This window comes from Ctenocephalides felis, unplaced genomic scaffold, assembly GCF_003426905.1.
Source record: "Ctenocephalides felis isolate EL2017-DRISC unplaced genomic scaffold, ASM342690v1 CF-g0.4_SCAFFOLD_03571, whole genome shotgun sequence".
Taxonomy (NCBI): Eukaryota; Metazoa; Arthropoda; class Insecta; order Siphonaptera; family Pulicidae; genus Ctenocephalides; species Ctenocephalides felis.
The window spans coordinates 43495459-43523455 of NW_020539725.1; the positions used below are offsets into that span (position 1 = coordinate 43495459).

General features: G+C 28.7%; 6 protein-coding genes across 6 annotated transcripts; 4 read left to right on the plus strand and 2 right to left on the minus strand.

The window, feature by feature from the left end:
• Positions 1–1452: 1452 nt before the first annotated feature.
• LOC113386090 (centrosomal protein of 131 kDa-like) lies at positions 1453–10205 on the plus strand. The gene is made up of 18 exons (XM_026623898.1): positions 1453–1479; positions 1725–1998; positions 2100–2356; positions 3645–3918; positions 4354–4763; positions 4849–4980; positions 5041–5099; positions 5594–5880; positions 6042–6162; positions 6228–6371; positions 6486–6723; positions 6812–7015; positions 8339–8544; positions 8690–8915; positions 9189–9412; positions 9532–9703; positions 9765–9907; positions 10070–10205. The coding sequence occupies exons 1-18, from the start codon at positions 1453–1455 to the stop codon at positions 10203–10205; spliced, it is 3534 nt and encodes a 1177-aa protein (XP_026479683.1).
• A 273-nt stretch (positions 10206–10478) lies between these two features.
• Positions 10479–11285, minus strand: LOC113385331 (biogenesis of lysosome-related organelles complex 1 subunit 1-like). The gene is made up of 3 exons (XM_026623172.1): positions 11139–11285; positions 11000–11072; positions 10479–10867 (listed from the first exon to the last, which is right to left on the minus strand). Exons 1-3 carry the CDS (start codon positions 11197–11199, stop codon positions 10630–10632), a joined length of 372 nt encoding a protein of 123 aa, XP_026478957.1. The 5' UTR covers positions 11200–11285; the 3' UTR covers positions 10479–10629.
• A 1123-nt stretch (positions 11286–12408) lies between these two features.
• On the plus strand, positions 12409–13320 carry LOC113385323 (NADH dehydrogenase [ubiquinone] 1 alpha subcomplex subunit 6-like). The gene is made up of 3 exons (XM_026623165.1): positions 12409–12610; positions 12953–13068; positions 13126–13320. The coding sequence occupies exons 1-3, from the start codon at positions 12481–12483 to the stop codon at positions 13252–13254; spliced, it is 375 nt and encodes a 124-aa protein (XP_026478950.1). The 5' UTR covers positions 12409–12480; the 3' UTR covers positions 13255–13320.
• A 762-nt stretch (positions 13321–14082) lies between these two features.
• On the plus strand, positions 14083–15414 carry LOC113384992 (TBP-related factor). Its single transcript, XM_026622784.1, has 5 exons — positions 14083–14313; positions 14372–14440; positions 14506–14636; positions 14768–15011; positions 15124–15414. Exons 1-5 carry the CDS (start codon positions 14245–14247, stop codon positions 15397–15399), a joined length of 789 nt encoding a protein of 262 aa, XP_026478569.1. The 5' UTR covers positions 14083–14244; the 3' UTR covers positions 15400–15414.
• A 409-nt stretch (positions 15415–15823) lies between these two features.
• LOC113385059 (dynactin subunit 5) lies at positions 15824–17362 on the minus strand. The gene is given in 5 exon segments (XM_026622862.1): positions 15824–16184; positions 16362–16473; positions 16908–16998; positions 17001–17094; positions 17160–17362. Coding segments are annotated over 5 exon segments (549 nt in total). The 5' UTR covers positions 17211–17362; the 3' UTR covers positions 15824–15983.
• Positions 17363–20911: 3549 nt separating this feature from the next.
• LOC113385031 (WAS/WASL-interacting protein family member 1-like) lies at positions 20912–27721 on the plus strand. The gene is made up of 10 exons (XM_026622833.1): positions 20912–21234; positions 21933–22119; positions 22621–22791; positions 24748–24959; positions 25039–25430; positions 26008–26129; positions 26321–26643; positions 26949–27159; positions 27352–27476; positions 27595–27721. Exons 2-9 carry the CDS (start codon positions 21948–21950, stop codon positions 27459–27461), a joined length of 1713 nt encoding a protein of 570 aa, XP_026478618.1. The 5' UTR covers positions 20912–21234; positions 21933–21947; the 3' UTR covers positions 27462–27476; positions 27595–27721.
• Positions 27722–27997: the final 276 nt, after the last annotated feature.

The window sequence follows — 27997 nt, forward strand, 5'->3', positions numbered from 1 at the left end:
TTAAAAAAAACTAAATAAAATAAAAATTGAGTATCACGATAGGGTCCCTAAAGAAAGAATTTGTCACGGGCCCCGGAAGGTCTAGTTACGCCACTGGTCTACGGATTAAAACGCACCACGTTAATTAATATCTTTTCACTTACATTATAAGATCTTATAATATAGTATGCCAAATTTACAAAAGAAATTAAAAAGAAAAAAAGCATTACATATGTATATCAAAATGTGTAAGTTGTATGAGGGTCTACGGCTTACAATGTCTACGTCGTAGGAATTCGCTTTATGGAATTATTTTTAAACTTATAAAGCCTTTGTTACATATAAAGAATTTGTTGTTACTTTAAAAATTACATTAATACTAATTATCTGTATTATTAGAAACTGTTCTTAGAAATAAATATCCATATAGTAAACAGGAGGACCATTACCAAGCGGAAACCATCACAGGGGACAACTGCAAAAACTAACTTGGAAATCTATGCTTTGAAGATTAAAAAAGACTATAAAGAATAGAATTAGGAATTATAATATAATATCATGTAATTATATAAGAAAACATCAATTTCATTTTCAAAATGAAGTTGGAATGCTGTTGGATAAGAAGAAATAAATAAGGGTTGAAAGGCATTTAAGGGGTTAATGATGAAAAGCATTTCAAATTAAGTCTTTCGTTGCATGATCTTTACTAAAATTAACTGTTAAGTAATTTCGCAACTTTTTCAAATTTTTATAGCACTTTTTTTCAATTGTTGATTATGAAGAAAATCGGTCTTTTGAAAAAAATTTTAAGACGGTTTATAAAAATAAATAATTCTAAAAAGGAAGTAGGATTTAAGCTCCAAAAGTTGGAATTGAGTACTCAATGTGATATGAAAAAATCGGTCTTTTGAAAAAAGTTTTAAGATGGTTTATAAAAATAAATAATTCTTAGAAGGAAGTTGGATTTAAGCTCCAAAAGTTGGAATTGAGTGATATAAAATATGAAATATAAATATATAAACTCAATGTGATATAAAAATATGAAATATAAATTGTATCGTAACCTATAACTATAATTCTTTTGGCGAATCGACAATAAACCTGTTTGCTACAGCTACTGTACAATTAGACGTTTCCATAGTAATTTCGAATGTATACAAAAAACGTTGCGGGTAGATTTCTTCAAAACAAATTGTAAGCGCACTTGACCACGTACCGAACACTGTTACTGCAGGAGGTAGCACCCGTGCTACTATTTATTAAATCAATATAGTTTATCAGAATGACTAATATAATTGTGATGTGCATGCAAGCAGGGGGTAAGTTTCACTTTCAGTCACTCTCAAGTATTGCACTGTATTCACCGGCATACATCGCCCATGCCAAAATCGGTTACACGAACTACATCGCTAACTTTCTTTTGTTTTGTGGTTCTGACATTGTCACATTGGCACTTCATTAATGAAACTAAGAATGGATTTACGATTGCAAGGATCACAGGTAATTTAATAAATATCCATAATCATTTTATAAAAAAATGTTACGAATTAAAATATATATACCTCCTATAATTATGCGTAATAAAATAAATGTTTATCTGCCCGAAGGTCCATGGTGTGAGAGCACCAGAATCAATGATTACCTTTCTATTCCATATTTCTTATTACCATAAAATTTATGTCCATTAATATATATCCATTATTGAAAAAGATTGGTCAATGAGTGCTAAACCTTTTATTTTTTAGATTAATTTAGTCAGCCGTACAAAACCAACTCGAGAACGTCTGCGACCAAGCTCATCTATTTCAGCATTTTGCCGCCGACCAGATAGTTGCCAAAGAACTGCTTACAACTTCTTGTCTTCGCCTTGTCGACCTTTTTCAGCAGATCATCCAGTAAATCAACAAAGAAAACTCAAACCAAAAAAGCATCCACCGCCACTTTCCCGACGAGTCTATAGTAAATCTTGCCCTGACTCGGCCAGATTACTACAATCTATGATTTCAGAACCCATTAAAGGTATACAAGTCATATACAAGTTTGCATCTATCTCTTTATAGATATAAAGATTTTTCTATCTCTTTTAGATATAAAGACTTTATATTAAAACTATTTCACAGTTAGATCTTGGGATGAATCTAGTGCAGATAGTAAAGCCTCCTCTGACGATAGCTTGGGAGCTCGTATAAAGACGCTCGCAAGGGATTCTGCTGAGAATATTAACGAGTTAGAAACGGAATACCAGACGCCTAGTACTTCCGAATTATTTGGATCCCAAAGGAATTTAGATAGAGATGAAATCGAAAACTACGGAGACCACCTTATAGCGAATAATTACAAGCTGAAAGACCATGTGCAATTTAATGATAATGTTGAGGTTCGTTTATATTAATACTAGATGACCCGACAGACGTTGTCCTGTACCCTTGTCTACAATTTTTTAATATAATGTACTAATATTTAACGTTTACCTAATAATAGTTACTGTTTTTTAAATTACTCTTCACGCCAAAATGCATATACATTTATAATATGAGCGATGTTAAATGTAGAACTGCTTAAAATAAAATAATGAGTCTCAATGCCCCAACACTATATTGGAAATTAAAGTCTTTTAAACGGTATAACATAACCATAATCATAACATAACACTGGTACTTCGTGTTGGATTAAATTAATTTAATTTTTTGTTATTTAAGATATCCAAAATTGCTTCTTAAACTTCTCCTAATCGATATCGTGAATGCCGAATTGTATGTATTCATCTTCACTTTCCCATTTGTTGTTATAAAGTGAAATTTTTACGAATTTAAAAAAAAATGTGGAAAAATTAGTACCAGATGCAAAAAAATTATATATTGAAAACAAACTACTTAATTTCATATTTTAAGTAAATTAATTTGTCATATCCTGTTCATATGTGAATCTGCCATACATATACTGGTATTTTATATTATTTTAATTTCTGGCGCATCTCAGCTGCTTTTTGGCAATAATAATGTAGACATCTCATTTTTCTTATTTATAATCATAAATTTATTATACATATTCTAATATTGTCTAGGCTCATAAGTAAATTAAAATTTTTGGCAGATGATAGTTTTTATTTGTTTTCAATGCAAACAATCACATGTCGTTTTTTGCATTTTTTTTCATTTATTTCTACAATATTGCATTTATTTCCTTAATAAACTTCAGAAAAATTTATCAAAATCCGAATAATCGTTTAGAAGGAGTATACAGTGAGTGCTTGTAATTTAGTATGAACTTTATATAATAGCAATGAAGCTCAAATTGATTCTACGTTTTAGTTAGAAAACGTTTGTATAAGAAAAAGAAAAGGGCTGTTTTTAGAGGTTTCCTGGCAATTATTCGATTTTTTCTCGCCGTAGAAACCATCCTTCGACTTAAACGAACATTTTAAAAAAAGAATTGGCCAACACATTTTGCGATTCATTTTTATATATAAGATTTAAAAGTTTTCTTTAAAAATGTCTATGAACTTGAAAGTCAGTAAAATAGAAAACATGATAAGTACATGAACTCTCGATTATAATCTAGCAGCCGAAACAAATGTGATATGATATTGTCGATATTGTATAAAATTTTCTCATCATTTCTGAAAATGCAATTGCAATTAAAATATTAAAACTTTGATGCTTTAGGTGTTTTTCAAAAGTGATAAAAGTTCATCAGGAAGCGAAGAAGACAACGATGCTATCGCAGAATGCACATCGCAAGAGATGAACGGAACATTGCTAATTTCTCCTGGGCTGACACAGAAACCCCCTTTGCCTTCAAGAAGTCCCAGTGTTCGTTCGAGTGACACATCAAATATCGACCACACACCAACACGCGATGCCTGGTCAAGCGAGAATTCTTCAACCCCCAAGGATATTTCAGGAAGAGTTAGTTTCTACAAAGAAAATGCACCAATAGGTACCTGTGAAAATTATATAACTTTAACTTTCCGAAGTATAATTTTACCTTTCGCTAGAAATACTGATGGTAACTAGTCATTCTCAATGGTTTGTCACTAAAATCCTAAATCGATTTTGAAATTTCAAAAACTCTTCGAAAGATACATAATAGACATCAGTTGGGAATCGTACTGATTAGTTTTTGGTAAAGATCTTTTTTTTTCATATATTAATATTAGGCTTTCAAATTTCTATTTTAGGTAATAATTAAGGTATTTCTAAGGCAATTTTAATAAATAAAGAATTTTAGTTCAGCATGCACTACATAGATTATACATTCACAACCAAAAATCAATTTTACAATTACTATTATTAAAGATAAATTAAATATATTTAGTAGCATAAGCCTTTTTTCTTTTATCTATTGGAAATTGAAATGAAATTTTTCATTTAGCGCATGATCAGTACATAGAAGACGACGGTGGAGCATTATCTGCAGATGAAGAAATTGAACAAATTTTATCAAAACACGAGGTGAATGTGGATTTATCTGAACTCAATACAGATAATATAATCGAAGATTACAAAAAAGAAATTGAATCTATAAATGCACAGCATGCGGCAGAAAGTAAGCAAATTCAAAACGAAAATGCCTGTTACGAAATCGATGAACACTTTAGTTATCTAGATGAATACGAATCCAAATCAAATACGACAATAATAGAACAAAAACAATTACACATGGAAAATAGAGAATCATTCAATAGTGGTATTCTTAAATCATCGACTCCTGAAGTTAATTCTGTAAAATTCCCTTCAAGTCATTTATCTAGTTATCTAGAACACGAGTCAGACATATCACAGGTAAAAGATACTTTTAAATTCGTTTGTGTGTTTATAATAAATTGAAAAGACATATAGTTGAAATTTTAATTTAACTTTTTTTTAGGATGGAGTGATAAACAATTACATTGCCACCGTTGGTGATATTCAAAGACCCGAACGTGAATTTAGTACAAGTAGAACTTCGCCTGCAACTAAATCAACTGCTAATAGCGAAATAACTAGGTCTTCTAATTCTGTTATAAATACATATTATAAAGTAAAAAACTCCCCTATTAAAAATGAATATTGTTCTAAGCAAAGCAGTGAAAGTTTTCATAAAAGACGTTCCAAACCTAGTCCGACGAGATCCACCAGGTTAGTAAATCAATAAAACAATAATTGAAATTAAAAATAATACTTGGTTCTTTAATAGCCTAGCATATAAAACGCATATGTTTCAGAATATTCTTTAATATAATAAACATGCTAAACGTTTAAAGTTTTTTGTTTTGTTCGATTTTATAAAAATGCCAAATGCCATTCCGCCAAACGTATAAAATAAGAGTATAAATATAAAGTAAGATTTTAGTTTGGAGTGGATAATATTATCCTTAGCCTCTAAAACACGAATTACGTTAGAAGAACTACAGTTATTACAGATAAAATAGACAGATTCAATAAATTTAATTTTCAATATTTGTAGGTAATGGAATTTGTACCCAAAATTTTTTCTAAATAATATTTTCTGCTAAGGTTTTATCACGGAAGCGCAGAGAAAAATATTACAGTACAAAAACTGACCAAAAAAACAATGTCTTTATATTAAGTTATTTTTTTCGTATATGATAAGATAATCAACTTTTGTTTAGTGAATATAGACAATGTAATGACGACGCCCACATCCCAGAAGTCCGCAATTATGAATTTGAAAGTTGGATGTCCCGAAGCTTTAGCCCGTCCAGACTTGTAGGCCTGACCACTGACCGTTTGCAGGACGTCGAGTGCCCTGATATGGACTCAGTCAGCGAGCGTAGTCAAGAAGATGAAAAACCTATAGAAAAAGTAGCTGATTGTGAAATTACATTAAACGAATCGGCTTACGGTGAAATAGCCGCAATACTGAAAGAAATTGAAGGAGAGGATATAGACTTTCAAGGTCAGTTTAATAAATAACCAGTTATTTATTAATTAAAGTTAATTCTCCAAAAATTTATAATATATGGTTAAAATTTATACAAAATTTTTATTCTCAACCAATTGATTCACCAATGTCAATGAGGAGTAATAAATATTAGCATTATTTAATCTTCATTTTAGGTGATACATCAGCTATACTAAAGAATTATAAAAACCAGGAAATGGAAAATCTAGTAAACATGACTGCTAGTATCGGTAATAACTTGGATCAAGAATGTCCAAAAAACACTTCAAAATATAAGTAATTATTAACATAAGGTAAATAAAAATGCAAATGTCTCTAAAATAAATTCATTATTATTTCAGAGATATTTTATATTTTCTGGACAAAGTGGATAGCGATTGTGAAAACATTTTGAAAGAAGCAAAGTGTAGAATACAAAACGTTCAACTACAACAAGGCGCTGGAGATTATGCACGAGTTTCATCGAGTTATGATGATTTACCAAAGTAAGATATTGTTTGTCTACAAAGCTTTATATAATGTTTTTCTATACCATCCTAATATAATGTTATGTAAAATAAATGAAAATATTAGCTATTCCATAGAATTTTTTATTCAAGGATGCATGAATTAATAAAATTGCCAAATAGAGAGCTGGGAAATATGATCATTAGTTTATCAATACAACTCCACGAGCAAAATTGTAGTAACGCTCTTTTAAAAGACGCTTTAAACGACAGAAAAAATGAACATGAAAAGGAGAAAAAATCATTACGTAAACAGCACCAAGATAAATTGAAAGCTCAAAAACAGGATCTTGAAGAAGTGGTACGGAGGCACCAAAATTTCATTGATCAGGTATAATTGAAAGATAGAAACTTTCCAAACAATTCAAAGCCTCTATAATATGTATGTAATTTGACTACTATATGAGTGTAATTTTCAGCTAATAGCTGACAAGAAGACGCTTAATGCCCAGTGCGATCGATTGGTAGCTGACTTGAAAACGGCGGAGCAGCGATATGCACATAATATGCAGGCAGCCGAGCAAAGACACAGCCTGGAAGTTCAACGTACAAGAGACAAACTTTTAGCTGCCGAAAAGTTACGCCGGGACCGCTGGGTGGAAACCCATTCTAAAAAGATTAAGGTATTATTTTTTAAACACAAAAAATATGGTCAAAATCATTATTTGAACAAAACTCAAAAACAACTGCATTGATATCAATAATTTAAAAGCTATTCAATGAAACTCCATAAGGATCTCGTTCATTATTTTTGGCAAATTTCGGCCGAGCTTTTTCTTTACCAATAGTGGATTTGTGTAAAAATTTTCGTTCGCGTTTTTGCCAAATATTCAAAAACTATTCGAAAGATATCTGTTGGAAATCGTGTGCTGATTAGTTTCTGATAAAGAACGGCCGGGCTCTTTTGTCATATTTAAGTTAACTGTTAAACTTTATGCATAGTGATAGATTAAATGGAATATTCTAAAATATAATGTGCCTACAAAAAGTGGTTTAATTATACAAATTCATTAGAGTTTAGAATGATTGGCCTTGTCAAAATTACAAAATTCTATAGTGACACTTCAAAGTTAATAAATCTCAATTCTCTTTGAACTTTATTTTATATTTAACTTATTTGTAAATTGCACCAAAATTAATAAATAACTAGATGACCTGTTGGACGTTGTCCTGTACCCATGTCTACAATATAATATACGAATAATTACTGTTTACCTAAAAATAATAATTATTGTTTACCCCCCTGATTAATACTTAATAATTTTATATTTTAGGAGAATTAGTTTGTCATATCCTGTTCATATGTGTATCATTTAATCTGTCATACATATACTGTATTTTATAATATTTTAATTTCTGGCACATCTCAGCTGCTTTTTGGCAATAATAATGTAGACATTTCATTTTTCTTATTAATAATCAAAAATTTATTATACATGTTCTAACATTGTCTAGGTTCATAAGTAAATTGAAATATTTGGCAGATGATATTTTTCAATTGTTTGCAATGCAATTTTTTCCATTTATTTCTACAATATTGCACATACATCTCAGTATTTAACTTAACAAACTTCAGAAAGATTTATCAAAATCCGAATAATAGTTTAGGAGGAGTATACAGTGAGTGCTTGTAATTTAATATGAACTTCATATAATAGCAATAAAGCTCAAATTGATTCTACGTTTTAGTTAGAAAACGTTTGCATGTGAAAAAGAAAAGGGCTGTTTTTAGAGTTTTCCCGGCAATTATTCGATTTTTCTCGCCGTAAGAACCATCCTTGTACTTCAACAAACATTTTAAAAAAAGAATTGGCCAAATAGGTCCAGGCGTTGTTGAGTTATGCGCTTACCAACACATTTAAGATTCATTTTTATATATAAGAAGATAATACAATTATTATTGCCATTACAATAAAAATATATGATATAGTTATTTTCATTTTCAGGAAATGACAGTGAAAGGCATGGCCGATGAATTAGAGTCAATTTCCAATAAGCACTTGAGTCAGCTTGAAGAGTTGCGTCAAAAATATAATAGAGAATCTCATGAAGCCAGTTTGAAGCACCAACAGGAAATGCAACGTAGAGTTGACCTCACGAGAGAAGAAATGTTAAGAGAACAAGAGCAAGCTGTAAGCAGGGAACGGGAAAGGTAATTCGAGGAGAATGATAAAGAACATTTAACCCTTTCCTCTCCGGCGGCAAAATACATATAAATCTCGCAATTCGCGAGTGGAAAGTGTTAATACATAAAGATGTACTCGTAGTCGGATAAAGAGTTTTAAATTCTGTTGCAGATTTGAAGTCCAATTGAACGGTGAGCGTCAAGCGCTCGAAGCATTGCGGTTGCGGATGCAAGAAGAAATGTGCGCAGAAAGAAGGAGACTTGAGGATTCAGTGGCATCAATGCGAAATGCTGAAGAAAAAGTTCGCCAAAATGCTGAATCTCAGCATAAACGTGCTATTCAAGACATTCAAAATCAGCATTTCCAAGAAGTAGAAGCTATCAGAAAACGATATGAAGTACGATAGAAATAACACTTAAGTTATTATAAGTTCTAATATCAATTAATTAGTAATTAGTTCATTCATTAGCATATTAATACCTTTCTTACACATCCCTAAATTGATTTTTTTATTATGGATGTGTATTATTTAAATTATCAAATTTACAAAAGCTTTAAAACGGTTATTGGAGACAATATTGCACATATCCAAATAATAAAAATTAGGTAAAATGGCAATTAAAAATAACAACTAATTTTTGAGTCCACCAATGTGATTAATTTATTATAGACAGAATTGACCGCCTTGAAACAAGACGCTCAATTGGAGCAGGAAGCAGCAAGAGCCGCTCTGTCTAAGCAGAGTGTTGAAGCATTGCGGCAAAGTGAGAAGGAAATACGGGAAGCCTGCAAGATAGATAGAGATAGGCAAATTGAAAAAGTTATAGAGAAAGTTGAAAAAGAAAGCCAAGAAATGAGAAGGCACATTGAAAGACAAGCTGAAAATCGTTTACGGTAATATCTTAAATATATACAGCAAAATATCACTATCTATAACAATAATAATAATAATAGTTAATGATAATTTGGTGTTTTGGAATATATAATTATTTAGACTTTTCGAAAAATTTCAGGCGACAAAAGGAAAAATATGAAATAGAGATGTGCGAATTATCGAAGTCAGAGAAGCAAATGCAAGAAAAAGTTTTTGAATTAAAACAAAAATATCTAGAAGCTGAAGAACATAATATCTTATTACAACAAACTATTAAACAACTGGAGGTAGAAAGGACCCACTCTCAAAAGGTATTTTTAATCCATCGAAGCTTTAAACATATGAGCTCACAAACATTTTGATTTTTTTAAGCTGTACAATAATCTGATCGCCGAAAAAGATAAAATACGAAATGAGATTAAAGAAGAATTTGACTCGCAAATCGCTGCCTTACATAATGATATTCGTACTCTAAAAAAAGATAGAGAAACGGAAATAGAACAAATTTATGCAAGGTAATACATAATACTAAAATTTTCACATATATGATTAAAAGATTTAAATAATTTTGAAATGTATGTTTATGAAATGGTCGTCTAATTCAAACGCGTATGCAATATGAATTTTATTTAAGTTCAAAGAATACAATAACTCTATTATGTTTATATAAATTTCAGAGTAAAACTAGCTGTAGCTAAAAAAGATTCATCACTGCGTCTACTACAAGCTGAATATGACCGTATTTCAGCAAAATGTGCTAATTTAGAAAAAGCTTTAACACAACAACGAATTTTATACCATAATAATAAATAAATGTAAGCCATTGTGTAGTATATTAAACAAATTGTTTATATATAATACTTTATGTATTTTTAACAAAAATGAAATTATAATATTTTTAAATAATTCTATAAATAAATATTTTAATTTACTTAAATGTGTATGTCAATAAACAACTTTGTTTCTGCAAGTATGAGATTTACTGTTAAATATTTGCAAAAAACAATAGAATATAGACAAAATATTTTGAACTTTGTACCATTTTATATTTCTATAATTCGGAAAAATAATTTATAAGATGTGCTAAATTGTGTAAAAACTTACTATTTTATACATTTAACTCATCAAATATTGGTATACAGTACATATATAACTCAATATTTCATGCATTAAACATTTCATTTTCAACAAATATATTACATTAAGAAAGATGCACCTGTTAGTTCTTATCTCTATATCATATACTTTCTCGAGTCGTTTTATATGCAAATTCAAGAGAAAGGGTTATTGTCTTCATGTCTGATTCTATGCTTTTGGCCCAGTTTTCAACATCACCTATTTCTTTAAGAGCACTACTAAAATTTTCAACAAGTTGTAACCATTGCTGTGTTTGTTTGGCAAAGTTTTGTGCCCCAATTTGTAATTGTTTTGCCTCGGCATCTAAACGTTTTTGATTCAGATAAGCTTGTGCCACTCTATAATTAATAAATAATTGGCAATTAATTTATAAATATGTATTGTTTATAGAATTGTACTGCTTTAAAATATACAAAGAGTGATTAGAAAATTATGTATATAATGTATTATGTTTATCGCAGTATACTAACCCCACATTAAGATGATCGACTAAAGCTTGTGTCAAATCATTAGTCGATGCAATTGCTTCTTTTTTCTTTTGTTCTAAAATGGTAAGTCTATTACATTACATTACTAATTACATTCATTTTTAGAAAGATAGCAATATACCTTGACTTGCTTTAAGTATTGATTGCTTAGATTGATGTTCCTTCACTAAGCTTGACAACATTTTAATTTAATTTATTTAAATATATAATACACTCACGATTCTATCTAATATCTATGATTAATTAATAAACACCATCTGTAATTGTGTATCATATCACATCTGTCAACAGAGATAAGTCTGTCAAATTGAAAACTAATAACAATAGCAAGAGAGCTGGAAAGAAACTTACGTTTATTTATGACTAAAAATTGTATGAAAAGGTAACGGAAAATGAAAAAATAAAATAAGTTATTCATTTTGTCAGTATAAGTAAAAGGTTTTTTGAATTATTGAAATCAGACGCTCTCTTGCAATCAGATTCTCTTCGGAACGGCTAGACCTGCCTGTGCCAGAAACTAATCAGCACATCTCCTTATCAATACGAATCGAATGTTTTTTGAATTATTCAAATCGGTTGATCCGTGTTCCCAAAATCGTCGACAAAAATTTGTATCCGCACACACGCACACCCATACATACACACATGCATCCATTTTTTTAAAAAAATTTTGCGATTACTATAACTTATGCTAAGGGAAGTTAATAAACAAGTGGTGCATGGTATCGTGCCTTAAGGAAAATTGCTGAAATTTTTCGTACCGCAATTTAATATTGTTAAAAGCTCATAATATAAAAATTCATATTTTTTTAAAACTAAAATCTTTTTTTTTTTGAAAATTCCAAACTTTTTATATGTTTCTTATATGTGTTATATATTTTCTTATATGTTTTCCAACCCATTCATGTGGGTTCATCCATACTATCAAAAATATCGACCATACTATCAAAAGGATCTCCGAAACTGCTGGACATGCCTTTGCAAAAATTAAATCAATTCTTCATTTTGTCAATACAAGTGATATGGTTTTTGAATCATATAAACCGGATTGCCATTTTCTGCATTCTTTGCTCCGTATCTCCGAAACGGCTGGACCAACTTTTGCAAAAAACTAATCGACACGTCTCCATATCCATTAAATTAATTAGGAAAATTGTATACTATTTAATATGTATATTTGTATGTAAAGCTCTTTTTCCATCTCATACTTCGTTATAGATTTCTTGCAATCAGTACTGACCATTATATTATCTAGGGTACTAACTCTAGTAAATTAATAAGTTTCTGAGCATTGGCGCCCCTACTAGAATTCCTACATCAGGTAATACTTAAACTCAAAATTCGTCAATCTGGCACTTCTTCAATTGACAGGTAAAGTATTAAAAGGTATAACCTAAGTGTCAAATTATATAGTACGAGCTTTAACAATATTTTTTCGAATATATTATTATTTTTAAATAAGCATGGCAGCCCGTGAAGCAGCTCGCGTTGCGAGTAAACAAGTTCGGCCTTTGCTTTCGGTCGATAGAGCAGAGGCAAGGCAGCGAGTTCTAAACTTATATAAGGCCTGGCACAGATACATTCCCTACATGGGTAATAGAACCTTTTATACTTGCACATCATTGAATGAATTATATTGCATCAAAATGTTACATCAATTAGGTTGCTAAGAATTATCATTAATTATGTTCTTGAAAGTATATTCTTTTTATCGTTAGTACTTGAATTTTATTATTACCAATAACTTTAATCACTATTAATTTACAAACTTATACACAATCAACTCCAATCTGAGTATGTACTTGCGTAATATTTGATTTAAATTTTTGTAAAATGATTTAGAATTTAAACCAAGAAATACTGTGATAATACCTAAATCTATTTTAAGCTTATTTCTTGTTTTATAAGTACAAAAAAATGAATATTTTATTCTAGTTATGGATTATCACATACCAAAGAATGTTGAGCAGTGCCGAGACAAATTGAGAGAAGAATTCGAAAAAAACAAGCATCTTACTGACATACGAATTATCGATATGCTCGTGATAAAGGTATTGCAACTTATACCAATAATTATATTCTAATTAGTAAAAATAATTTATTTATAGGGTCAGATGGAATTGCAAGAAACTGCAAAAATATGGAAACAAAAAGGACATGTCATGAGATATTGGAAAGAAACATATGAACCAAAACCAAAAGATTTCTTATCAAAATTCATTGAAGGACAAGATTAAAAATGATGTTTTTATAGTATATATGTCCTAGCAATGTGTACATAATAATAGAATAAAGGATAGTCTAACCCATGTCTAACCTTTGAATTTCATGAATATATTCAATTATCCATATCAAATATTAAATATACAATTAATTTATATGAATATCTAATTATAATGCTATATATTTTAGTCACTGTTATATCACTATCGTACACTTATTGATTATTTTTATTGCAATCGAAGTAAAAACTGAAATTACATAAATATATAATTACATACGTATAATATATGTAAAAACCTCACCTCAAATCCATTGAAAGTTAAAATAAATTTCCAAAAAAAAAAAATTCAAACCGAAAATCCATTAACACATATCCATAATTGGTTTCACAACAGATTTGTAAGTTGATACAATGAGCGCATACATCAAAAAATTTGTCTGGTATTTTTTTGTATTTTTATACTTTGCATTTTGTATATTATACCTTTTTATTAGTAATACATTGTTACACTCTGAACAAATATCTAACAAATACGGCATCACTTATTACACTTTTAACAAATTTCCTCTTAAGCTATTTCAAAAGTTGAATATTATGGCATTTGAACCGTTAAATTAAACATGTATTTTTTTATTATTGATAAAAGCATAAATCGGAATTATTTCACTATTAGTGAAAAATATAAAACTTCTTTATTATAAAGTGATTTTTTTCATTTCGGTTGACACGTAAATTGAATTATTAAAACTCTTTGTAAATAAATTTGTTTGTGCACCTCCTTGCAAAACTTTCAAACATATCAGTGAAGTTAACCACAAGATAGATCAATGTTGCAATCCTGTAATGTCAGATTGAAAGATCCAGTTTGTGAATATAACAAATGTTAATGTGCAACATATGCAAGATACACGTTTTGTTTGAAGGAATTGTTATTTTATCAATAAAAATATAATGGCATTTGAAATTTGATATGTTCTCTACGTAGTAAATTTAATCATTTGACATGAGTGCTGACCAGGTATTGTGTGCCTTGACGCCCAGCCAGGTTTCTCCACTGCAACTAGGACAACATGTGAGTAAAATTAAAATATGATAATAAGTTTTTATTTTTATTATTACTATTATTGCAGACTCCAAATAGATCAACTATATTTAACGAAAATACTCCGACCATTAATTCATACAAAGAAGCAGATTCTGTGAGTACTGCTTTTATCAATATGTGGAATACATTTCTATATGTATTAAAAACATATGCTTTCAGTCGCTGGTAATTGATGAACCTCATACTCCATCATCTACATCAAAAGGTGTAGGCACTCCACATAATGCTTTAACACATCAAACCCCTACTACGTGTGCATTAGTTGAAGCTAAAAGTAACATAATTTTACAGTAAGTTTGTGATGGTGCTGAAACAGATATATATATTTTTTCCACATTTCTCTTAACTACAAACATTTTTATAATGCAATTATATACATCCTTAGTCAAGTCTATAGCAGCAAATGATTTTTTTTTTTTAGAAATTGTGTATCAACAGTAAATTTAGGCTGTGAATTGAATTTGAAAGACATTTATCGACGTACTCGCAACACAGAGTATAATCCTAGTAGATTTTCTGGGGTTGTAATGAGAATTATAGAACCGAAGTGCACAGCTTTAATATTTCGAACTGGGAAACTAGTATGCACAGGTGGAAGAAATGAAGCTTCAAATAATATTGGAGCTAGGAAAATGGCTCGTATTATACAGAAGTTAGGATTTAATGTAAGCACCTAATTTACAGCTCATATCCTATTTGATATATATATATATATATATATATATATATATATATATATATATATATATATAGATAAGTAGATTCATTTTCATGCAGGTCCGGTTTTTAGACTTCAAAATACAAAACTTGGTGGCAACAGTAGATCTCAGATTTCCTATTCGTCTAGAGAATTTGCATGAAGTCCATGCACAGTTCTGCAGCTATGAACCTGAGCTGTTTCCTGGATTGATTTACAGATTAGTAAGGCCGAGAGTTGTACTTTTAATATTTGTCACAGGAAAGATAGTTTTTACAGGTGCTAAAACTCGATCAGATTTAGCTGAAGCCTTGGAAGTAATTTATCCTGTATTAATAAGTTTCAAGAAAAAGTAGTTTCACAAATTATTTTTATACATAATAGTTCAAAGTGAGACTGTATCTGCTTGTGTGATATATTTATTTACATTTGTATTGTATTAAAACAAATTTTAAATTATTTGGAGTGAATGGTATTGATTCCTAAAACAAATTTGGTACAATTTTTTCTATTCACATAGTTATACTAATTATTTAATTTATACTTGAATGTTTTTATTTAGATATTAATAATTTATATATGAAGAAACTCATTATATTATTAATAGTAAATTTTTTTTGAAGGTGTTGATTTGTATTGGATTTTAATATTATTGTTAAATTAGAAATTATGAAATAAAGATATAATTTTGTAAAGATTGGGTGATTATTTTATACTTTTTTGTAAATATTGCATTCAAAATTAGATACTTGTTAAACGTTTCTATTTCCATAATGTATTGATTAATTAAAATACAAAATTGAGCAATTAAATAAAATAATTTAATGTGCTCTGTTTAAATAAGATATTACATTTAAATTCATATTAAATAGTTTTAAATAGAATTAGATAAGCGAGTTTTATAAAACATTGATTTATCACATTTCTGGAAGAAATAATATCAATTCCTGTCGGGTACAAAATGTTCATAGTATGACTTAGTATATTCGATCATTAACTCTTGCATTGCTTCAGGAACAGTATCACCTGATAATACTGGTCCTTGACTTCCATATCGAGTAAAACTAGCAACCACCGTTTCTGGAGGTAATACAGCATTTTCCTCTATAATACAGCAGTCTTTAATTACACATCTTCTTCCCTGATATGAAATTAAATACATTAACAAATATCTATTGAAATATATATGTACAATGTATAAAAGTTGATCTTGTGATTTAACATGTTCATAATTTATAAAAATCATACTAAATTTAAAATATAATGTGACCAAATTGTTTGTAGTTATATAATAAAATCGAATAATTAATGTACATACTATAGTGGCATTTTTTCCAATGTACACATAAGACCCAACAACCGCTGCATTAACTGCAGCACCTTCACCTATGAAAACATTGTCTCCAATATGCAGTGGAAAAAAAGATACTCTGTAATGAGAAATCCAACAATGGAAATTTGATATTATAGTTTCAAAGTATTAATCATATTATTGTAGTTACATTTAAACTATACTTCAATTACAGTTTAAGTAACTTTTCTTTAAAATAAGTATTGACAACCTGTTTGAAAACAAATTTTAAAGTGATATGTGACTTTGGTCTTAATTACAATATAAATATAAGAGTTCAGTAATACATCTAGCATAACAATACTATTCAAAGGTGATTTTGTAATCTTAGATCAAAGATTAAAACAACAAGAACCAATAAAACGAGGCAAAACACTATTTGGAGTGCTATGAAATTATTCAATGGGCTTCCGAAAGAGATAAAGATGACCAAAGAAGAAAGAAGATCGATGAAAGTATAATTAAAAATGTACAGTTTGCCAGATAATATTAATTTTTAGCAAAAATGTTTACCCTTTACTAAATTTTTTGAAGGGTGGCCTGACAACTGCTTTTTTCCCAATAACACAATATCTTCCCACTCTTACATTTGCCAAATCACCCGGACAATTGCTCCACTTTGAACAATTACTTTTCCGTGAAGTACTATATTTTGAGATCCACAAAGCACTGTTTGTCTTGATACTTTATTTCCCGAAGCCTTAAAAAATAAATGTTATTTATTGAGAATAAAACATTTCACAAATTCGTGAAAATCATTATTACCGTTTCCACATACTCTCCTTTATTAAAGTATATATTTTCTAGCTCCATCATGAATTTGACATACGTAAATATAAAAGCATAACAACTTAAATATTTACCGTTTCATTAATTAATTATTTAATTTATTAACTATTAACCCGTGCATCACCCATCTGTCATGTTGACATATTATTTTTTGTTAGGCTGTTGACGCACTGTTTGAATACGGAAATGCCAAACAACTGATGTATTTTCTGAAGCTTTCTTTTAAATAAAACGTACAGTGTTTGTGAGTATGCTATATGATACCGTTATGAATACCGTATAGTAATTTAAAAGCAAATATTCCTTAGAGCCACAAAATTTGCGCATTATTAAGAGTAAGTAAAAACCAGACATTCTTCTTGTAGATAATACATAATATAGATAAAATGGGCTTTCCTCATGATATGTATATTTGTGCAAATCTATGTTTGCGCAAATACTCTCAAACATACGTACAAAATTCGATAGCAAGTTTGCGCAAACATCCTACGCACGTTTTCGTGAATTTGCACAAATAATCGCCGTATCGTTTTTGTGAAACGACCGATTTCCAATAGATATTTTTTTACTTTCTAATGTAATCCTCATGATATAATTATTTGTGCAAAATTATGTTTGCGCAAATACCCTGAAACATACGTACGTAATTCGATCACAAGATTGCGCAAACATCCTACCATATATAAAAGAAAGAGTATCCTACACACGTTTTTGTGAATTTGCACAAATAATCGCCGTATCGTATTTGTGAAACGACCGATTTTTCAATAGATATTTTTTTACTCTTTTACGTAATAATAAAATTAATAAAAATGATAATAAATTACCCATACAGCACGGGTCAGACAATGGTCAAGCTGTTTGGTTCCATTTACAGGCTACCGGGTTATTATAAGCCCATTATAGACCAATTTATAACCCAGTGGGTTTAGACCCATACGTTACCCGCCGGTTTTTATTTTTATTATAATAAATTTTATTTTATTATAATAAAATTATAAAATGAAGATAATGTTACTTCATGGATCATGCTCGATTATTATTATTACATTTTATAACACATATACTATATAAATGACAATTGATACAATATATATAAGATGACTAACACCTACTTCGAGTAGTTCAAGATCGTCCGCATGTAAATTAGCTGATTATACGCGTTTCTTGTACAACCAAGGAACAAAAAAAGCGAAGTTTATGTGAAGTTTATGAAACTCAAATTATTTCATTGAATTAATTTTACATGATATTTTCAAATTATTTCATCAAAATTGTTCAGTTCACATTAAGTCGCCAAAGAGTTTAAATATTATAGGCTACTTAATTTATATGATTCATCTTCATTGAGTCATACCCATAGATAAATAAGTATAATGGTCATACCTTATAAAACGTGAACCTTTTACCGTTAATAAATAATAATTGCGACGTCGTTCATTTGTAATAATATAAATAAATATAATATTTACATATTAAGTATTTATACTGATACGTTATCAAAAAGATTTTTTGCAATAAACGATTGCTGTTTTCTGATAAATCCTATCTAATAATGCTGATACAAAATATGTATACACATTTTCAATGCTTGAAGGGTACAACGCATAAAAAATAATATAAGAATATTTTATATGTATTCATATATGGCTAATAAGATTGATCAAGGCATGATCATAGCCATTATTATTATTTTTTTGGATTATTTAATTCTATATTAAAAAAAAGTAGTAGTGAATCTCACAGACAAAAATTATTAATTATTGATCTAGATGCAATATTTTAAAATAATGTTTCTATCTATTATAGAGTTTAAATCATATCGATAGAGAGTTGTAGGAAAATTGAGTTATAGTGAAAAAATCCAATATTATTTATTTGTTTTAGAACACATGTTTATGCCTTTGCGGCACACCCATTTAACAATAAACAATAATCTGTAAAGTAATGCACAGTGACGTTAACTTTCTCAAATATGAGGTAACAATTCTCATAAGCGTGATTCATTTAAGAATATGCTCATAAACAAGATACCAGATTATGAATCACACGTCTGGTCAAGCTAATCTTTATAAAAAATCCAAAGCGGTTGTGGGAAAGACATTTGTTATTATTATAAAATTATATATAGTAATCAAGTTAAATGTCGCACATGATGTTTATATAAAAAATATGTTATTTTTACTTGGCTTCTGATTGTTTTACCAGTCTGACAATTTTTTTCCTATAAGGAATACATATACGCGCGCAAATAATTCAATTTTTTTTTTTTTTTTGAAAACAGTTTGTAAAAATGTCTAACAACAGCTAGGCCCAATATAAATTGCCTCCCGTAGAGTAAGTGTAAGCGAACGCAATAAAAAATCGAAGCCGAGTGTTTACTATTAGCTTCAGAACTAATTGGATTATTAATAATCTTTAACATTTAGATGTATTTTTTAGTGAAAATTCTAATATGCTTGCAAGTTTTTCTAAACATTTTGAAAAACTTTCAAGCAACTTCAAGAGTATCATTAAATTATCAAAATTTGCAGAAACTTTTATATTTTTGGAATTTAGAGTCTACAAATAAAAAATCAAATACAAACTATATAAAAAGTTAAAATATTTAAAAATATATGATCGTTTTGAATTTTTAAAAAATGTATGTAAAAATTTTGTAAATTTTTAAAGTGTTATGATTATATATTCTTTTACAAAATCTTGATGAAATTTAATATCAATATTGTGAAACTATAGTTTTTTGAAAATTGTGTACTATTCAATTCTTAAAAATAATAAATCATTTGAATTTATGCATGAATTTTGAAACTTAAATTTTCAATACAGATTTTAGAATATTATATAAAATTGAAAAAGTTTAGTAATAAAATAAATTCGAATTGTGTCCCTTTAATGAACATATTATCAAAAATGTATGTTAAAAAATGTGAAACGCACAGACTTTGCGTAGGTCGTACAGTATGATACTACTGGAGACAACCTCTTTTTAATAATTATGGACTTTGATTATGTAAAACTTTTTCATTGAAACGCAAAGAAAGATTTCAAGTTTTTAATGATTTTTAGAAAAAGCGGTAATTTAAAAATAATTAAATTTTCAATAATAATAATAAAACGATTAAATTATATAGTTTGCTGGTTTAGATGTTGGATGGTTTTGTGCCAAATAGAATGAAATTATGGTTTGTAACAATAAAAATGTTTATACATTCGTAATCTTAATTGGCTGATTAGACGGGTATAGGCAACCTGGACACAAAAATGCAAAGGACTGTTACCTGGCATCATGTTAAGGAATATTGAATACTTAATAAGTGTACGTGAATTTTTTCAGTATACTTATGTTTTGTGGCTAGAAATGAATAATATAATATTTTTCACACGTACTTCATTAGGCTTTTGAAAATATTTTATAACTGTAAAAATATAATTGAAGTATACTGTACTTGCAATATATAGTAGCTTTTTCATTTAAATCATTAATATTCGAAATCATATAATATTTTAAAAATTGAAAATAGAGTATTTGGCTATTTTCACTCTCATAATGTAATTTCGTGACAACTTCTCGCTTCAGGGTGATCAAGAATACCATAAAATATTAATTTTGGTAAGTTCATTTTTGTAACTAAAAACATATCCGGAATGTATACATAATCCATGATTCCAAATATTGTGTCGATTTGAACATGCTTGTGTCAGATTTACCATGGATTTAACCTCGAACGTTTTAAGAAGCGAAAATATTTGTTTTTGTTGTCCTGTTCTGTGCACAAAACATTCTAAAATAATGGACTTGTTAAAAAAAGTTACTGTGTAAGTGATATTAAAGGAAACTTTTCACTAGTGATGCCAACTAGAATAAATTATTGCTGATAATTTTTCGAATGACGTTTGTGAATAAGATGAACACTCCTCTGTTTGCACGTATGGAATTACACGATAATCGAATTTGAAAGAATATGATATTTTGTTCCAGCACATAATAAGATAACAATACTACTAATTCGATGATAAGCTATTGCAATGTATTATTTGTAATTGAAAGGTAAGATTTGTTATATTTTTTAAACTATAATTTCTATTAACTTATCAAATTATATATAAAACTTTCTTAAATATAAAATATTTAAAATTATTACTTGAATTATACTATTTTATATAATAGTTTTTAAGTTGTTTATCACTAATTTTCAAAATGTCTATTTTTAATTTGTCATGAGTTAATTTACAATAATGAATCAAATTTGATTATGAAAATATTGTGTTAAATGATAAAATATAACTATTTTTTCGTAAAAAAAATATATAAACTAATATTTGTTAAAAATATGAAACTATAAAATTCCATTTTTGATTGTTTTAAAGTATACACAAAATATAGGCCATTATACTAAAATAGTTTACTTAAGTATGTTATTGAATCTATTATATTTGTATTACTTGCTATCCACTATGAACTAAAGTTTTTCAAAATGCTTATTTATAAAGCCAATTGTCTTAAAAAAATAAATTTAATAAATAAACCAGGATGATTTTACATAAAAATTTGAAAAAACAGTGAAAGTCATTAATATAATTTATCTTTATCTAAAATGATTACAATAGTCTTAAATTTTTAAGATTTTGTTAAGTTTTATATAATAGTATATTTATTTAACTTTTCGGTAATTATTTTACTTTTCTAATAATACTTAACTATAAATTGTCTTAATAACATAAGTAAATTATTAATTTTTTTTTCAGATAATACCTAATAAAATGCCAATGCCACCACCTCCTCCCCCTGGTGGGTTTTCACTGGGGGATGCTAGGAAAAATAATTTCAAATCCAACCCTCCAGCCGATGGTCGGGATTTACTACTGGATTCTATACGCAAAGGAGCCAAGCTCAAAAAAACAGTGACCGTTGATAAAAGTGCTCCAGTGTTAGGTGATAATTTGATATACTCCTACTTATGTTTGGTCTTGTGCTCTATATCTGAGTAGACTACTGTGAACAAGCTTTGCAAATTTGTCTCTATTTTGTTTATATTTTATGTTCAATGTGTATTTTAAACAGAGCATTTAATTATTTAAAATATTTGTTGATTCATAAATAAACTTTCTATTATTTACTAATTCTAGCTTTTCTACCAAATCTTTTTGTACTAAGTTCATAATGTCGTTAAATATATTTAACGACATTATGAACTTAGTACAAAAAGATTTGGTAGAAAAGCTAGAATTAGTAAATAATAGAAAGAAAGTTTATTTATGAATCAACAACATCAAAATTTACAAGTTTGGTACAATATCCATATATATATATATCCTTGTAATATATAAAAAATACTAAATAAATTTACGGTTTTCGCTATCCACAAGTAAATTATTGTTATAAGTTGATATGTAATAACACAATAATTTAACATGTTCCAAATACCCATTTTAGGTAAGGTTGTGAGTAGCACACCATCCAGCACACCTGGTGGAATTACTAAAATACAGAATGCCAGTTCAACTAGCAACTCATCTGTTAGTCTAGGTGCAAATGGCCAGCCATTGGCAGGTATTTTTGCTAATGGTATACCAAAGTTGAAGCCCGTGGGAAGTCGAAATAAAGGTATGAAATTTAGCAATATATAAGGTATGGGTAAAAAGTATGCATAATTGCATGGTATGTTGTATATATATTTTTTGAGTCCTTCCAATATACATTGAATCATACATCTATTACTCAAGGTAATATCAATTATAATTTTTATAGAATATATTAGTTATTATTGGTGAGTGTTTATTTTAACTTCTCTAATTTTAATCATTCAAAGTTTCTGAAGAAGGGGATATCCTTTATACTCAAAACGTCGAAGTATATAAGTAAATGAGAAGTTTCATGAACTTCCTGATACGTGTTAATTAGATACTCTGTTTAGTTGTTCGAAAATAGAGTTTTTGTTTTCACTAAATTTTATTAATGTGTTTTCGAATACATATCCTACTTCTAATATCCGTAATTTTATTAACTATGGTAAATAAATACATTTGTATGTTCTAGCTTAGTCCATTATTCCAAACTAAAATGAATTTCTATAAATCAACTACTTTTAATAGGCCTCTAATATTTTAGGATGTTCATTTAGATTATGAACTTTATCACCATGTTAAATTTCACAAAAAAAATCAACGTTTAGTTATGAAGAAACAGTCCGGCCCGGTTTTTAAATTCTCAAAATCGTTTTGGAAGTTTTCGCAAAAATGTGGATGAAAACTTTTGCACTTTTCTGCTAAGTCTAAAGAAACGGTTTGGCCGATCGTCTCGCAAAACTAATCAATGCGAGTCCTTATCGAATTATATCGAATGGTTTTTAAATGTTTGAAATTGGTTTGAGAAAACGCCATACTTTTTTTTAATTTTGGTCTCAAGTGATTCATTCTGAAACGTGAAATTGGATTTTTTTGTGAAAGTTAAAAATAAATTAAAAAAATGAAGAAAAAAGGTATATTTTATAAATAAAGTAAAATCTCGCTAATTGGGCACTTTGATAGACCCCAGCGATCCAAGCACTGGACAATTTTTTGAAAATCAGCTGTAAATTTTTCTGCTATATATATATATATATATATATATATATATATATATATATATATACATATATATATATTCAATAGATAAGTCCTGGATTTTTTCAATATATTGATTGTTTCTTTTCCGAACAGTAAATCCAATAATAAAAAACAATTTTCTTTTTTTTTAAAAAAGGTGTTTAATAAAGACGATTCGGAACTAGGTACGTTCCATCATCAGGTTTATTCTGTAATAATTTATATATCCATATCACTAATATTTGTTGTTAAAAACACTCAATTTTTTTGAGGATATTTGTAGATGTTACGACCTCACAAGACTAAAACAACAGTGTGATGGAACGTACTTAGTTCCGAAACGTCGTTATTAAACATCTATAAAAAAAAAAAACAAATTGTTTTTTATTATTGGATCTACTGTTCGGAAAAGAAACAATCAATATATATATATATATATATATATATATATATATATATATATATGATATATTTATTTATTAATTTCTCATATATGCTCAATTAAATTGTTATAGAATTCTTATCGTTTGTTGTAGAATTCAATAGCACAATCACAAATAGTTTCACATAAAATAATATCAATATTATCACAGAGAAATTTAATCTTATACTAGTATATAATAAATATATGCTTACTACATTTGTTTGTCTCAGCTTTTAGTAATCTCAGAACTATTCATAATGGCAGAGCTTGAATGAGAATGCTAAAATCAAATAAACGATCGCATGATTATGCCTAATAATATTTTGTAATTTATTATTTAAGTTATTTAATTTAAATATTTAAAGCTCGTCTTCTTTTTGGTTGTACGTCGCGTATATTCAGTTTCACACAGAAAGTCAATCGCTTAAGTCATAATAAAATCGGTAATAATCATATTTTAATTCTATTTCTTAATAATATTCTGGTTAGTTTTCATGTTTATGCTTGTGTATAAATCTATATTGCATTTATCGATCTTATTTGTTTTTGTAGTTTCGATGCAGAACAAAGAGACGGATCAAAGCTGCAAGCCAGCAGTAATGGAAAAAACTAGCCCATCATTAGGTGCCAAAGCTGTGAATAATAATTCTTCACTTCACACAAAAACAAAGTCAAATGTTGAAGGCTTTGTTAAAGCACCAAATACCGAAGTAAAGCGTGGCCCGCCTCCGCAACCTCCTGTACAAAAAACGCAAATGCCACTCGTGAGTTTGTGAAAATTAATGTTTGTATTTAATGAATCTTTATTATTTTGGTTATAATATCAATTGAAATTTATAACAGAGTGCTTCGGATTCAACTATTGCTGGATTTTCTCCAACAAAGCCTTCGAATGCAGGATCCATGGCAAACTTGTCATCAAATTTGAACTATAATAGTTCAACACTAATGAAAAATACAAAAACCAATTCTGTGACGAATTTGAGTCAAAATAACGCTCATATGCCGAATCAGTCTACATTGTTTGCTAATAAATCTAATTTACATGCAAGTTTAAGTTCATTGAACCACAATACTAAGTTATCTACCGCAGACGGTAGCGCAAGCTTACAAAGCTTGTCGAATCCAAAAACTACTATAAATCACGGAAAACCAAATCTTGCACCTAAACCTCCATCTTTAAACACGACTGGTAAACCTAGTGTTATGAGGGCACACAGCATGAAGTCTCCCAGGTACAACTATTTTTTTTAAACTTATTATTTACGAGTTTTATTAGACACATAAAAATTGAAAATTAAAAACGCATTTTTAAATAAATTTTGTTGCTATAATTTTAATGCTCTTTCGTAATTTAGAGCCCTGATATGCTACAATCATTTATTACCGTATTCCTACACCTGTGCATGAGATTGTTTTTTTCCTGTATCTACTTTATTTCTTCTTTTGTATATTTTATTTTTTGCTTTGTTCTGCGCATTAATACTTTATCATTGATTTTTTTATATTTCAATACAAACACACAAATACTTTTACATGTGTACACTGTACATATACATATACATATATATATATATATATATATATATATATATATATGTGTGTGTGTATGTGTGTGTACATATAAGTATGTAAATCATTAGATGTGTTCATTAATAAAAACTGTCTAATGGCATCTAATTAACAAACGTCGTAACTATTTCAAGCATGCAAGAATATGCTGATATACAAATACATATGTACAATATGTGTCAATTTCTAACAAATTAACCAATGGTAATTGTATATATTTTTTCATTGTCTCATAAATAGAACTCCGCCAGTGACGCCTCCGGGATTGACACCTTTTGGAACCCTGCGTGGTTTGCCCGCAGGATTTCATCAGTCTCAGGACTCAATCAAAATGAAACCAGCTCCACCAATTCCGCAATCAGGTAAGTCGGCAATCATGTATATTAGTTAATGTTTGTATCTGCGTTTTCTTTTTGCCCATTTATCGCTAAACGTTCCATAAAATCGAATTTTTACGTTAAAATTAAAATTAAATTATATTACTTACAATCGTCCAGATTTTTAACGTTAATAATTTAAACTATGATGTTTTGAATTTCAATGTAAATTATAGGCCGTCCAAGCGTACCTCCACCAATAAGGCCCCCAGCAAATCGGCCGCCGCCACCACCAAATCGTTCGACAAGTAGTAACGTCGCAAATAACGGCAATAACAATAACAATCAACAACAGCAGATTAAGCCCGCTCTACCGAGCAAACAGTCAGTTGCGGTTCAACAAAATGTGCAAAATTCGAGCCCTGGCAAGCCAATGATCAATTTAACCTCGGGAGTAAATAATACGCCAATGGGCGTTCCACCGCCACCACCTCCGCATCGCACGCAACCTGCGCCCCAACCTCCAGCAGCTGCAGTAGCTTCGAGAACCATTACTACGGTGAGATAATATAAAACATAGTCTTACAGAAATAAAATAAATATTTTTTAAACTCGAGAAGTAATGTAAGAAACTTATTCAAAATTTGTCCAAAATTTATATTTTATATGAAGATGTCCAAGTCAAATTTATCTATCCGACAAATGAAATAATGTATTAATATCAACAACTGTGTAATAACACTTTTATATTAGATTTATTTTTTATCTATGCTAGTAATCTAAAATGAATATATACTGAACAACTTATTTCCCGAATCTATTATATTATAATGCTTGAAAACTATAAATTTCTATTTTAATCAGAACAATGCTGCTCCAGTACCACCAGTTCGCAATAGTTCAATGAGAAACTGCAATGGTAGTAACGGAAATATGTCTGCTGTTATATTGGATCTAGAAACTCGTTTTTCAGACATGTTCCATACTGTAAAAGATTTTCCTTTGCCCATTCAGTTTTGTGAACTTCGCAAGACATATAATAGTAAGAACCATATTAAACAACAAATAAATTCAGGTGGGTATGAATAATAAAACAATTTCTACTCTATATTAGACGAAAACGTTAAAACATAAATTTGCACAGAAAATCTATTTTTAAATTAAAATTGTTTTTCTATATTTACAAATTAATATTCTTTATTTTGAAAAAAAAAAAAACAAGAAATACATCATACATATATACATATATGTTAATTTTCTTTTATAGTGTGCAAACAACAGTCATTCTCCAAAGCTCAAGCACCATTACCACCGATGCAAACTCCCACGATTCAACTGGGCAGAAAATTGTATACAGATGATAGTACTGATTGCTGATCACTTTATCTTCATGTAAGTGTTAAATATTTTAGCATTTTTTAATAACTTATTTTAAAATTGTGTATTGAAAACATATCTTCACTTGTATAAATATTTATTCATTATTTCATTGAACTTTTTATCTAATTAGGAAATTTGATGAAACATTTGAAGAAATTTGAGGTTGTGTAAGTTTCATAACAATATTCATACTAATTTGAATATAATGTTTCTCTGAAATAAATATCCATGTTGCTTTTATTAGGTAGAAAGAAGTCAATATTATATAATATTGTATGATAAAAGATAAAATTATATCAGAAAAAATATTAGATAGAAATTAATAATTAAAAAAAATATCACAAGATTTAAATACAATGGACTTACTGTTCATAAACAGGAAATCAAAAATTTCTTTAACATTTTAGCATGTAACAAATGTATTAGTCCTTTATCATATTAGGTAGGCTATATTATGAAATATATAAATATTTAATTGATAATTTGAATATTTTAATATTTTTAATATGTACATATTGTACATATTAGTTGAG

Excerpts from the sequence above, each read along its gene's own strand:
- LOC113386090 (XM_026623898.1), top strand. The coding sequence starts at position 1,453 with ATGGATTTACGATTGCAAGGATCACAG. Across the intron at positions 5,100-5,593 it reads AGTCCGACGAGATCCACCAG|TGAATATAGACAATGTAATG; the intron begins GTTAGTAAATCA and ends ACTTTTGTTTAG. Across the intron at positions 8,545-8,689 it reads GTAAGCAGGGAACGGGAAAG|ATTTGAAGTCCAATTGAACG; the intron begins GTAATTCGAGGA and ends ATTCTGTTGCAG.
- LOC113385331 (XM_026623172.1), bottom strand. The coding sequence starts at position 11,199 with ATGTTGTCAAGCTTAGTGAAGGAACATCAATCTAAGCAATCAATACTT. Across the intron at positions 11,073-11,138 it reads AATACTTAAAGCAAGTCAAG|AACAAAAGAAAAAAGAAGCA; the intron begins GTATATTGCTAT and ends TTACCATTTTAG. Across the intron at positions 10,868-10,999 it reads GTCGATCATCTTAATGTGGG|AGTGGCACAAGCTTATCTGA; the intron begins GTTAGTATACTG and ends TATTAATTATAG.
- LOC113385323 (XM_026623165.1), top strand. The coding sequence starts at position 12,481 with ATGGCAGCCCGTGAAGCAGCTCGCGTTGCGAGTAAACAAGTTCGGCCT. Across the intron at positions 12,611-12,952 it reads CAGATACATTCCCTACATGG|TTATGGATTATCACATACCA; the intron begins GTAATAGAACCT and ends ATTTTATTCTAG. Across the intron at positions 13,069-13,125 it reads TCGATATGCTCGTGATAAAG|GGTCAGATGGAATTGCAAGA; the intron begins GTATTGCAACTT and ends ATTTATTTATAG.
- LOC113384992 (XM_026622784.1), top strand. The coding sequence starts at position 14,245 with ATGAGTGCTGACCAGGTATTGTGTGCCTTGACGCCCAGCCAGGTTTCT. Across the intron at positions 14,441-14,505 it reads CATACAAAGAAGCAGATTCT|TCGCTGGTAATTGATGAACC; the intron begins GTGAGTACTGCT and ends ATATGCTTTCAG. Across the intron at positions 14,637-14,767 it reads AAAAGTAACATAATTTTACA|AAATTGTGTATCAACAGTAA; the intron begins GTAAGTTTGTGA and ends TTTTTTTTTTAG.
- LOC113385031 (XM_026622833.1), top strand. The coding sequence starts at position 21,948 with ATGCCAATGCCACCACCTCCTCCCCCTGGTGGGTTTTCACTGGGGGAT. Across the intron at positions 22,792-24,747 it reads CGTGGGAAGTCGAAATAAAG|TTTCGATGCAGAACAAAGAG; the intron begins GTATGAAATTTA and ends TTGTTTTTGTAG. Across the intron at positions 27,160-27,351 it reads TAAACAACAAATAAATTCAG|TGTGCAAACAACAGTCATTC; the intron begins GTGGGTATGAAT and ends TTTCTTTTATAG.